Source organism: Manacus candei, unplaced genomic scaffold, assembly GCF_025592945.1.
Source record: "Manacus candei isolate 608988 ecotype Guabito, Panama unplaced genomic scaffold, ASM2559294v1 h1tg000046l, whole genome shotgun sequence".
Lineage (NCBI taxonomy): Eukaryota > Metazoa > Chordata > Aves > Passeriformes > Pipridae > Manacus > Manacus candei.
The window spans coordinates 8,252,199-8,265,017 of NW_026138094.1; the positions used below are offsets into that span (position 1 = coordinate 8,252,199).

Here is a 12,819-nt window from a genome sequence, read left to right on the forward strand (position 1 = left end):
ATACAGGGAATCACTTTTGTCCTAGGAGCAAGATGCAAAAAAAAGGTAGTCCTCCAGGTCATTAGGGAGCCATGGATTTTCCATATTATTTTAGCCAACAGAAAATTCCTGAAAATTACCTCTGGAATGCAAAGACATTCTTTGTTCACAAGCATAAAATGCATACTTTTCCAACAGAACTATGGGAGGTAATTTAATCATGGGGAATCTATGGGGAAGTTTCTAAATACCACCCTGTGGACAATAAACACCCATTAAATCCTGTTGTTAACGTGAAAGCTAATTACACTGTTTCATTTGTTTTTATTACCACCAACTTGGTTCGTGTGTCAATAAACAGCACATTAGGTCTCCTCTGTTCCTTATAAAGTATGTTTTCTTGATTCAGCCCTATACATACAAATGAGCCAAACAAAACAGTACACTTACCAGTCATCTGTTTTGTAGGCACTTCTCTAACCTAGTGCTCCTTTGCCCTTCTCTATCTTTCATCTCTAATACTCATTAAGCTGCAGTACAATATAAACATCACATCATGTTAACAGCACTGAACTTAGGAACAACCTCCCAAATCCATTTCCTATAAAAACCAAACAGTTGTGTGTATCTTTACTGAACTCTGTGCAAGCTATGCTGTACTTAATTAAGACTGAAATGCAAAGCCAGGTTAGCATCTTCTGCTGTTGTTGGCTTCTACAGCATAAATAGTTTAAATGATGCTTGAAACCTGAAGAAACTGTGCAGCAATTCCTGGAGCAGTTGACCAGGGAGAGCTGAGCAGTGCTGTGGTGGCCGCTTCAGACCCTGCCATCTCACCACCCTTGTGACTGAACAGCCAACACAGGCAGGTCTCTTCAGTCACCCAACTGCTGGACAGTAAAAATGATACAGAAACAAGGAATTAGCACCAGTTTGGGCAAAACTCAGAATGTCTTCTCACTTTGAAACCAAATCCCAAACTGTCCCTGGTTTCAATTTCAGTTTCACAGGTTCAAGGAGTAAACAAAAGAAACTTCCTGGCTCTACAGGATATCCAGCACAGCAAGTGAGGTGGTACTGTCTGGGTCAACAGAGGGTTCTTCACCTACATGTTCAGTATGAAACTGGGAAAGCTCTTGGCTTGAACAAGGAATGGTTCTGTGAATCTGAAGGCCTTGATAGTTAATTCAAATTTACTTCAGTAAAGCTATGTGGAGGAAAAGTGAAGATGCTGTGAAAGCTCTTTTGTCATTGGAGAGGATTTCTGATGAGTTAATTTCTATGAACACTGAATTCACCAGTTCCCTTTCCAGGCATCACAATAACTAAAAAACTTTAAAGTTAACAGTTTTTACGGTGGGAAAGAAACAATGCTACTGTATCCCTACCAAGCTCTTCTTATGTAATAGAGGCACCCATGCTTCCTGTATCTGGTTGGGACAAAAGTGGAGTAGTAAAAGCCTTGGGGATGCTGTTGCAAAATCCTCTTTCAGAAATTGTCTTTTAGCCTACAGCATCAACTTACCCCAGTGAAAGGGTCTGTCTAATACCAGGACCAGGGAGCCTGCAGATGGCATGAGATCATGAGAAAGTAAGTCTCTACCACCACTACCACAGGTTGGATTTTTATCAGAATAGCTGAGCTCTATTGTTTGGCCCAGAGAATCTGAAACAGAAAGCATCTCTCCCACAAAGTGCAGGCTGTTTCATCCAGAAGGCTGCCTCCAGCAGGGACCTGTGCCAGCTCACTCCGAGAGAGAAGGTCTTGAGACTCAGGACTCAAGGATTCATAAATTCACTCACAGGATTCATAAACTCACACAGTGTGTGATTTTGAGGTTTACAAAAATGAAACATCAGAATTTATATGAAGGTCAGAAAAATATGTCTCTTCTTTATTTTGAGAGAGCTATATACATATATATAAAATATATTACATAATCTGTCACCATGACATTATTTCATTCAAACACTGCTCTATCTGTATATTAAATAAACGCTGATCATAATTATTATTTCTCTTTGGAAATCAAACAGTCCCAACTACACAGGAAGACGTGGCCAAATGGGGGACTTCTCTTTTCAGCCGAACACAGCACAAATGCAAAACGTTAAATGCTCCAATTCTCCAGGAAGTTTCTCTTGGATGCCTACACCCAAGTGAAACTGAGAGAAGTTTTCTTTTCTTTTTTTGCAAGGAACTAAGTGAACATTTGAACCTAATGTTTCCTTATCCTTCTGTACCAAAACCAAGCTTGGAAGGTTGACTATTTGAAGCTTCAAAGGAGTATCTTTATTAAAAACAAGGAGAAAAAAGAAGAAACCAAACCAAACCAAGCCAACAAATAAAAGTAAAAATCAATTAATCCCTCCACAACTGGAACCACCACTGCCCTCTACAGTCTTTGCAAAAATGCTGTTCACTGACCAACTGATTTAAACCTAGATCTTTCAGCTACATTGTCTTTACAATTTCATGCTGAATTTATAACTGCCTCAAACCTGTATTTTATGGAGCTGCCCAGGTTATCACAGCAATAGGTAAATCAAAATACATCTCTGTGTAGAACTGCCTTCAGTTGGGCAGAGGCAGGCAACCCTTCCTGGTCTGCATGGGAAGCACCTTGCTGGACCCAGAGCACCTGATACTTCCAGTGACACGTAAGGATGGCCACGCACATGGGGTCAAACCACAAGTCCCAGCAGGAGCTTAGTGAGAAGGCGGAAATCACCAGTCACCGTGACGTACAACTCCCCAAGGCAGCTAGGAAATCATAAGTCAAAACATGACCCCAAATGTGAAAATAAAAGAAAATAAAACCAGATACAGGCAGGAACATCAATACTTTACAGTAAGTTCTCTTTGGAAATCTGTCTGAGAACTGGGAGAGAACGGGGGGGGGAAAACAAAACCAGTTTGAATAATGCATTCTTTCTACTATTCAAAAGCAGACATATAATGGGATGTATCTTGCCCATTTCAGAACATTTTCAACATGACAGGAAAGAGGGAACATCCTCTGTCAAAGTAGCAGCAGGCAACTTCCATATTAGGTCAGCATTTCTGGGTTGTTATTCAAACCTAGCAAGAGAGATGGAACCAGAGCCAGGAGCTGGCACTGTCCTATTTCTCACAGTGAGTGCTGCAGTGCCAAGCTGAACAGTGTAGTGCAGGCTCAGAAAAAAGCATTCCCAGAGTCAACACAGCGTAAGTCTCCAGCCCCACTTTTTCATCTGTGGCCTCTTGGGAACAAAGCACAATTAAGCCAGCCCGGGACAAATCTCAGAAGTCGTTTTTTTTACTTTGCAGGACTGTTTTTGCATATACAAATTACTTGGAAAAGTATTATGGGACAGCAGAAATGCAGAAATATCTCTTTTGATGCACAGTGCAGACAGTAAGATATTTAGCTGTCTTTTCAAGACACGTTTTCCTGTTTTCAATGAACTTAACTATTCAGTTGTTTAAGCCCAACTTTTCGGGTATGCAGAGAAAAAAAAAATGAGCAAAACAATAGTGATGCTGGGTTTTATGTAAGTGAATGCATGGCCCTTTCAGTTCAGGTATGAGCCATGTCCAAAGGAGCAGGACAAGGAACACCCAGGGGCACTCACTACCTTTCCAAGCTCAAATGCCAAAGCCCCAGGGGTTTGGTTTTGCTGCGAAGCAATAAGCAGGCATCTCCACTAGCAGACTGCTCGTTCAGCACTTCAGATATACAGTCTAACAGGCTGAGATCTTAAAACCAGTAATTTCCTCACAGCTGAAAACTTGGCAAAAAAATCTCTGGTCAGACCAGAAGCAGACTGAGTTTTAGGAATACATTAAATTCATACTGGAAAGAAGAAACATTTATTAAAAAAATCCCCACACTACAAAGCAATTGAGGCCAGATTAACTTCTGCAGTTACTGGCTGAGAACTCAGGAGGCTCCAAAAGCATCTCTGCTCAGTCCACAGTGACGAACCTCCATCATACTCCGAGGATGACTTCCTCCTAAGAAGCCAAATGACAGATTTTCGAAAATAGTAATGCAAAGACAGGATGATTTCATTTCCATTTTAAGATACGGATTGGATTGTCCCCATGTTTGGGGATATTCCACAGACCTAAACTGAATTCCAGGAACCCTCCTCACTCAAGTCTACTAGGAAATAATTTTCCCAGCTTCATTATGTCATAAGAGTAGACACAGCTCAAGCAGAAGATGCCAGGACTGCAGAATGGTATGATCACAATGAACATGGACACAGAATTTTCTTTTGGCTTCGGAATCAGGCTAACCTTCTTCCAGTATCAGGACAGCTGGCCTGCTGCTGGAAGCTCTGTGCTAGTTTAAGGCAGCCTGGACCGAGATCAATGGGTTTGTTTAATGACATAACAGATAAGTGACGTTTTCCCCCCAGTGCAGCCAGGCCCTGGAAGCATCTCAGGATAATGACACAGAGAAACAGCTACACTGTGAGATCCCATGATGCAGAAAAACCCTGTTACAGACTTGCTGTTATACAGAAACAAAGGTAGCTAGAAACAGGCTACCAAAAAATCAAAATTTGCTTTACAGCAAAAAGTAATGCTAACAATTCTTTCAAAACCATGTACAGAGCACCTGGGAAGGCACATACTTTACGTTAGTGTTGGTGCAGATGATGTATTCAATCTCATCAGAATAAGGATTCTGAAACGTGAAGCTGCTGGTTCTGATCAGCATCCACTCCCGGTTTTTGGTGCGAAAACGATACATCACAGACAGGACTTGACCTTTCAGTTTCACCACCTGCAAAGCCATTTGGAAAGGTTAATAAAAGGAGATTGCTACCTGCTGTGTAAATGAATAGTAAACAGCAGCAACTGGTATGCTTTAAACTTGAATTACAGAAAGCCAAGGACAGATTGGAGAAATCTGCAGGCGGAGAAAATAAACAAAATCCTATTCGTGTTTGCAGCTTTTTCCTTCAGAATGAAATCCTCACACTTTGTCATATAAAATGCCATTTTCCAGCCTGCTTAGAAAAAGAATACAGACTCAATACAGGACAATCATTCAGGTCGTGCTGCTCTCCCAACAGGGAAACTTTAAGAATGTTTAATGTGAAGCACTTATCGAGAGAAACCAAACTGAGGATCTTTTAAATGTTTATAGGTAAACCATAAACCAATCACTGCAGCTAAAACAAAAGACCACAAGAAAAGCCATTTCGACGTTGACTGACTGCTTTTCTGCTTGGATACCTAGCTATACAATTCATACATGTGATATACCAAATCACACATCAGCATCAAAATTTAGGACAATGCTTAAACACAATGGTGTTTATTGTTTGGGGTTTTTTTTAGAAACTGTAAGGGGTTGGTTCCTCCCCACCAAACACACTAAAAGACTCTCTAGGATGGCAAAGTGCTAACAACAAACACTTTCTTTGGGCTTTCAGAAGAAAAAAAGAGTAATCCAGCATTTGAATGGAGAGAAGACTGATAAGCAACTGTCCATTTTAATAGTATGAATGAAAACAAGAGAGCAAAATCTTTGCATGGACAGTCTATTTGTTTGTAACTAAGAACTAGGTGTCTGGCAACATGCAATTCAAATCCTGGGTTTGGTAGCTGAAGTTTTGTTCAAGTCAACAGTTGGGCACCAAGTTAGAATTAAGAAGCTGCCAACTCCAGTACACTCAAAGCAATCCTCACACACTGGCCCTGTAACCACATTTCATGTGTCATCCAACAATCTTGGTTTAAGCCAGAAGAAAATTTTCATGGTTTAAAGTCATTCAGCTGGCACTTTCCTGGACTATCTCTGTTTACATTTTATTGCTTTTCCACCAAGCTATCTCAGAGGTGCCTCAAGGAAGGAAAGGGAAGGTCTACTGCAAATAAATATTACATCTTTCCGTGGATTCTTAATCCTTAACACCTGGAATTTACTTTTTATTAGCTATCTGCAGTCTGTATTTTCTAAAAGTAGAAATCCTACTATTTATCTTCTGTCTTTATTGACAAGAAACTGGATTAAGAAAAATGCTCCAACCTTGTTTTTTCAGAGGTTTGCACTTCAAATTAATCAACTGGATATAGGACTAAATGGGAAGAGTGCAAATAGAAGACACAAAAAGATTTAGCAAAGCCCAGGAAAGTTCAAAATCATACTGAAGTAAATGCTTGGTTGGTTTTATTGGTTTTTTGTAATGCTTTTGTAGTTTGAGTTCACTGAGTGACATTCTTTTATCAGCAATTTTCTACCACCACACTCAGGGTAAAAGCCACAGAGCCGGTATAAAAGTGTGCAATCCCAAAAGTAACCTACTGGGTATCCAATAGCTGTGTTCTGGACCCTTTGATACTATTTGTTGGTCTTGGCCTTGAGACTATCTTATTTTGGCCTGATTTTTCCCACCCTGATGAATGAATTTATCTTCCCAAGGAAGTAAAAGCTCTGAGATAGATACTGGCAATTGACCAAAAATTGCAAAACCCTGCCTTCCTCCTCTGTTATGCACCAACCTTGTTCTGATACTGTCAGCAAATTAGAAGTGTCAAGTTTACAGAGGGTTTTAGTCAAAAAAAAAAAAAAAGAAAAAAAAAAGCAGTTTGAAATCACAGTTACCTTTTTAATTAAGATATTTCTAAGGCCAAAGAAACAATAATAAAACAAACTGCAGTGATCTATTGTCCTGAAGTCTCGATTAAGCAAACACTAATTCTGTAATAATACATAAAGTACAGAGAGTGCTGGTGGGAAAATTCTGAACTGTCTTAAAACAGTGCACACAAACAAAATAGCACAAAAAATTTCAAGGCTAATGTTTAACTTTACTTTCTTACATTCTTTCGAAATAAAAACCACCTGGTGCAAAGCTTAACTGTTTACTTCAGTCTTTTATTGCATGACTGGAGTAACAGCTCTAATCACACTGCTACTGTACTGAACAAAAATATACCCAAAAAGCAATTGCCCACTAAAGAAACACCACAATATTTTCATAGATTGGACACAGATTGAGTGAACAGGAGCTTTTACTTCTAATTACATTTTTTCCTGCTGTCTTTTTTTATGACCTTAAGCAAATCATGTAGGTCCATGATCTAGCAAATCACTTATGCACATGCCTAACAGCGAGTAGTGACAGGGAAGTCCCCAGCAACTGAGTTCAGGGACACTCTGCCCGCCCTCCAAGGCCTGATCTCCCTTCCAGTGAACAGAGCGAGGACCAAGTCATTAACTCAATGTTAGTTAGTCAGCCCTGCTGAGCCCCAGGCAATCACTGGATGGATTCACTGGAGAGGGATGTTTGGTGTGTTATTATCCAGCAGCTCTCTGTCACTGTCTCTTGGATAGATTAGTGGAATCAATCATTTGGGCACCAGTGAAAAACAGCATATGTGTTCTCACTGCTCCTGCGCCGCTGATGCGATCGGGCACCAGTTCAGGTGCACCATTTATTATGCAGCTTAACCAATTTCAAAACTGACCAACAAATTGTTTTGTATCTTGGCACTCCTCCTGCATAACAGAATACCTTGAGATGCTAAACATAAGAGCTACTTCTGTAATCAAAATAGTACCAAAAATAACGAATTGTGGAACAAAAGGAGCAGGACACAGCACCTGTTGGAAACTCTCTCGCAAATGGCTTTGATCTTCAGGATGGCAGAATTCTAGAATATCTTTCCCCAGAAGATCCTAGAACAAAACATAAACCTGTGTAAAAAACCCAAACCACAACCCAAATCCATGAGCAGATGTGCAAGTAATCCAGGTCTACCACCCTTAATGTGACTAGTCAGTTAATCAGGGATGAATCACACAAACAAGGTTTGCAGGCATCATGTCCTACGTTATACTTGTACTGTTGCACAGATATATGTATGTACAGAAAATTTAAGTGCTTCTTTAACAACTGTGGAATGGTGCCTTGAAGAGACTGACATTCTCTACTACAGCTCATTTTATGGCACTGATTTTTGTAAAAATAGTTATTATAAGGCTATCTAAAATCAAAATAAATTGAAAAACAAATGAACAAGAAATTATTTTTGCCTTTAAATTGCAACTGTTGGGAGTTATTTGAGGGTGAGTTGTGGTAGTCAGGAATTCATTTACTATTCTGTTCAGTTCTGTACTAGCCTCCTGTTCAGAGGAGCAGATGTAAGCCTAAAGGAAAATATATGCCATAAACGATGTTTGCTTACTGTTCAATAGATTGGCAGAAGCAAAGGTCTACAGGATTAAAACTCTCTCCAAGCACTGTTAACTTTCTATCACAGAAATGTCTTCACTGTAAAGCTGCGCAAGGTTTAGAGCACTTTGCTGTTAGAATTCTAATCAGATCTAAAGGTATAAAAAGATATCCCACATACCGAAGGGGAAAACAAAATTTTACAGAGGCGTGGACAGCAAAGAAAAATGAAAAGCATTTAGTGCATAACGTATGAATTATCAGCTACAAAGATTTCATGTTTGCAAATGGAATTCTCTTCATTAGCTCTAACCATTCTCCACCTTCCCAGTGGTCACAGACCTGGGGCTGGTAGCCAATGACGCTGATGCACCTTGGGTCGACAAAGGTGATGACTCCGTCAGAGTTGTGCCTAGACAAGAACTCAGTGGGGACTGACATACCATTCATGTCCATGCACACTGGAGAGCTGGTTACCTAGGACCAAGGAAGTCCACACAACAGTCACCTCAAGTCAAATTTGGTTACGTAACTAAAGAACAGAATCTGTTGGCACACTCCTCACTACTGAAGGAAGTCATACATAAAACAACAGCAGATAAACAACACAGAACATCCTTTAGTCTAGTTTGCAGACCAAATACCTCATCCCATGACACTCATCTATACTTAACAGCACAAGAGAGAAACAAATACACCAGAAATTCCCAAGAATGAGGGATATAGTAAGGATGTAAGTCCAGCTAGATTCATCTCACACTGCAGGCACATTAGGCATCTTGGTTCCTATCTCTGTCAACCAAGAATGTTCAGAGAACAATGCAGTCCTCCTGTTTTAGCATAGGAAGGTCGATCTCTAGAAGAAGTCAACACACTATCTGTAGACATATCCTACAGGACTGTGCAGACTAAGCACCCATATTTCAGGTGATGTGAACCTTACTCAAAACACCACAGAACCTGAACGAAGTCCTCCAGAGGCTGAGGCAGGGGATGTTAGGCCAGCAAGTTCCTGCTCATAATGAAAAAACACAGTCCTCTAAATCTCACCAGAGATTTGTACCTCAAATCTCACCAGAGAGAACGATGCATTTCCAGCTCTCTGCATGAAATCTGTGCAATCAGGTCATTTCATATCCATTCTATCCTACTGGGGCTACGGTCCCAATGCAAAATGAGCAAAATCTCTCTTTTTTTGCTGCCTTGAAGCTGATTAGCCAGTTAACTGTAGGTAAGATTTCAATTTGCTGTTAGAGAACAAAATTTAACAGAGTTTTTAACAGAGTTTTTAAGCACCTTGACTCCTCTGTGATTTAACCCACCCACAGAGCCTCCTCTTGCCCTCCCTCACATACCCTGATGGCTCTTCTGACAGAACAGATGCTTTGACACTCCATACATTATTAATGTGATTTTCTTGGAAATCATCTTCCTTTGGCAGCTGTAACATATGAATCCCCATAACTTCCTTCTCTCTGTTAGTGGAATATATTACTCTTGATTATAAAAGCATGATTAACCTAAAAACCATCCTGCAACACTTCTGTAGCTCTGCCATGGCAATGGAGACCCACTCTACAGAAGTGCTCACATTGGCAGGCTGTTCGCCCCAGGTAAGATGGGTTTGGCACCTGTGCTGTAATGAAAGGTCATTCTACCTCTCCTCTGAAGGAGTGATACCATCCCAGCAGATGGCAATGAGTGCAGGAGATCATGCAAGAGGCTCAGACACGTTCCCCCGTGGCAGAATTCCCAGACCAGGAAGATAAAAATTAGCCTCCCTGCCGTGGTGATGGAGATTCACCACGGTTGCTCTGAGCTCTTGTCAGCAATGAAAAAAGGAAGAAAATACACTACAACAATTGCAACTGTCTGGACAAAAAGGAAGTAAAATTTTATTCTCCCAGTTCCTTTGGCTGACATCTCATTTGAATGCACAACACAACACACACTGAGAATAAAGCTGTGATTTCTGAAGTGCCTCTTGACTACCTTATCTTTGCCATTTTCAGAACACCTACTGCAATCACAGTTTTTGAAGTAGTTGATTAGCCAGAGAGAAAGAGAATGAATGGAAAAATGGCAGGGAGCATATCACGGGCTTTGGGAGCCACTTTAACCCACCATCTGCAGCACCTGTACAGCCACGTTTCTCACTTTCTACAATATCCCAGCCCTACACACCCTAAAGAATGGCAGATCTGTACACACTCATCTTCAGAAGTATCTCTGCTGTTCTTAGTGGACTAAGTACACACATGCACCAAAATTACAGTTTTATTTTGCTCTGTTGAAAGTGACTGACTGCAGACAGACATCAAGGCACTTTATATATTGGAGGCATGTTAGAATTTACAGTCCAGTACCAAAACATTGCACAAATCTTTTACAACTAAACCAAAACAGTGATCATGCTTTCAGAAATAGTTTGTATAAGGAAAGACTGCCATTACCTGAAGCCTTCCTATTGCCACGAGGCAATATTTACTACCTTGTCCAACATCAGCATCTTCTTCTGGTATAGTCATTCCTAGAGTAAATGATAATAAATACTGTTACAATTAGGAAATTGGGCTAAACATAGATGCTGCTAACCTGGTTCTGTACTGTTCTAGATGCTCTAAATCACAAAAAATAACTTTATTTTCTTCTCTAGGATTCAGTCATTATTTCTGGGTTCAGATCAGATGACCTTTCTCAGTTATGCTCAATCCTCACATGCACACACAGGACCCACAGCAGCAATTCTGGCTGCTGAAGACAAAGCAGATACTAAAATTCCATTATACAGTGAGATGGACAGTAAGATTTCCATGAGTATGGCTCTGCAGCGTGTTACTGGAAACATGGGGTCACTTAAATGGTCAGTGCATGCACACTATGTTCAGTTTCCTTTGTGAATAATATATTATAATGAGCCTTATAAACAAGGCACAGCCTAAATTAATCACTAATTTTACGCTCATATTTAACAGCTGGTATTACTTTTTTCTATAATGGACTAAATCTGGGTTGTTACACTGAAAGACAAAAAATGCGGATGCTTTGCTAACAGCCCTTGCTTCAGTTGTGTAACAGGAGTAACTGTTATAAACACAGGAGTAATTTCAAAACATACATGTGTACTATTTTCCATCTCAGTGTTTCAGAAATAGGAACATCCAGATTAACACTGTTTACTTGCTCGTTGGCTAAGCCTTTAGTAAAGGCTGTTTCCCAGCTCCAGTTCTGAGATACCAATTTCCTATAAAGCACTTGAAAAAACGACTTCCAAGAGTGAACCACTGACTTATTTTAAGTGATTTGTAAACTCTTTCACAAGGCGTTTCAAATAAATCAGTCACAACAGGCAGTGAATCATTTAAGAGGCACTTACAAGCATTAATGAAATTAATTGCAAAGCAGCTATCAATTACAAAACAACAGCCAATTTATTCTCTAAATTTATAATTCCCAATGTAAGTCAATCTTTGGACTGTGCAGAGGATGACAACACAACCACTTTCTTAAATGACACCTCTGAAAAATGACTATAAATGCTGCCAAATGAACTGAAGTCATCTCTAAGGAAGTTACTTTGTATCAAAATAGTTGAATCTTATCTGACAATCAGCTTCCAAATAGCACTTTACAGGTATTTTTTGGTCCTCATTGAGCTATATAATAAAATAAAATACACAGTGTATGAAAGAAAACCCCTCATGTTTTTGTATATATATTCAAACTTGTTCTGCGATTAATCTCAGAATCTGGGGGGCACAGCTTCATTTGCAGCCCCTGACTGATAACTAGGATTTTATGAAGGGATCTCAAGAGTTTTACAGAGGAGCATTATTGTCCCATCTAACAAGAGCTGTTTCAAGGAAATAACTCCAGGCACTGCAGTTGGATAACCTTTACCAAAAGATCCCTTTTAAACAGAGTTTTTCATTTGAGAAGGACAAATTTAAAGTATTTTCCCTTGACTTCAAAAGCTTTCTCAATCATTTCCTTAGTGGCTCAGAGTATTGCAAAGGACAGCAAAGATACAGCTGGATGGCTTCCACTTTGCATAATCTTTTTTTTCTGCAGCTTTCAACAATGCTTTCATTTTTAGGAACTCAGTCCATGCTCGCTATTGCCCAAATAAACTCAAATAAACTCAAAGCAACATAAACAATCTCCAAAATTAAACCTAGCTAAGAAACATTATTTTTGACGTCACTCTGTTGACAAAGGGAGGCTGTTGTTATAATTTTCACCCTTTCTTTTTCCTCCCTAAGGTGGATTACATTCGGTCTGTATAACACATTGGAAAATGTATTAGTTGGGTTATCCCACAAGACACTCTATGAATAAAAACCAATCTGCCTGGAATTAATCAATACATGATCCAGGGGGGACTGCTAACCCTTCCCTGAAGTGCCTAGAGAAAAAATATGACAAAATGATTGTGTGCTCCTTTGCAATGTAGGTGCCATTAGTGGCAGCATTTCATAGAGGGAAATTATTTTCTTTACTCTTCTGCTGGTAGTTCCAACGATTCAACTGTGCCTGTGCTTATATGGGAGGATGCATTTGTAGAAGAAATTTACTTTGCTTTAGCACACTTCTTATTGAACATACTCCAATATGGACAGGTAAATAAAGATATGTGCCCTGCACTTAATACCAGTTTGTCCA

The 12,819-nt window shown here is 39.8% G+C and overlaps 1 protein-coding gene across 4 annotated transcripts in view; it reads right to left on the minus strand.

The window, feature by feature from the left end:
• Positions 1–12,819, minus strand: part of ARNT2 (aryl hydrocarbon receptor nuclear translocator 2) — a 95,455-nt gene that overhangs the window by 19,600 nt on the left and 63,036 nt on the right. For all 4 annotated transcript variants that reach the window (XM_051796951.1, XM_051796953.1, XM_051796950.1 and 1 more), the window contains 4 exons: positions 10,611–10,687; positions 8,500–8,634; positions 7,587–7,661; positions 4,606–4,757 (listed from right to left, as the gene is read on the minus strand). In XM_051796951.1, the coding sequence (XP_051652911.1) occupies positions 4,606–4,757; positions 7,587–7,661; positions 8,500–8,634; positions 10,611–10,687 (439 nt within the window). The remainder of the gene's footprint in view (positions 1–4,605; positions 4,758–7,586; positions 7,662–8,499; positions 8,635–10,610; positions 10,688–12,819) is intronic.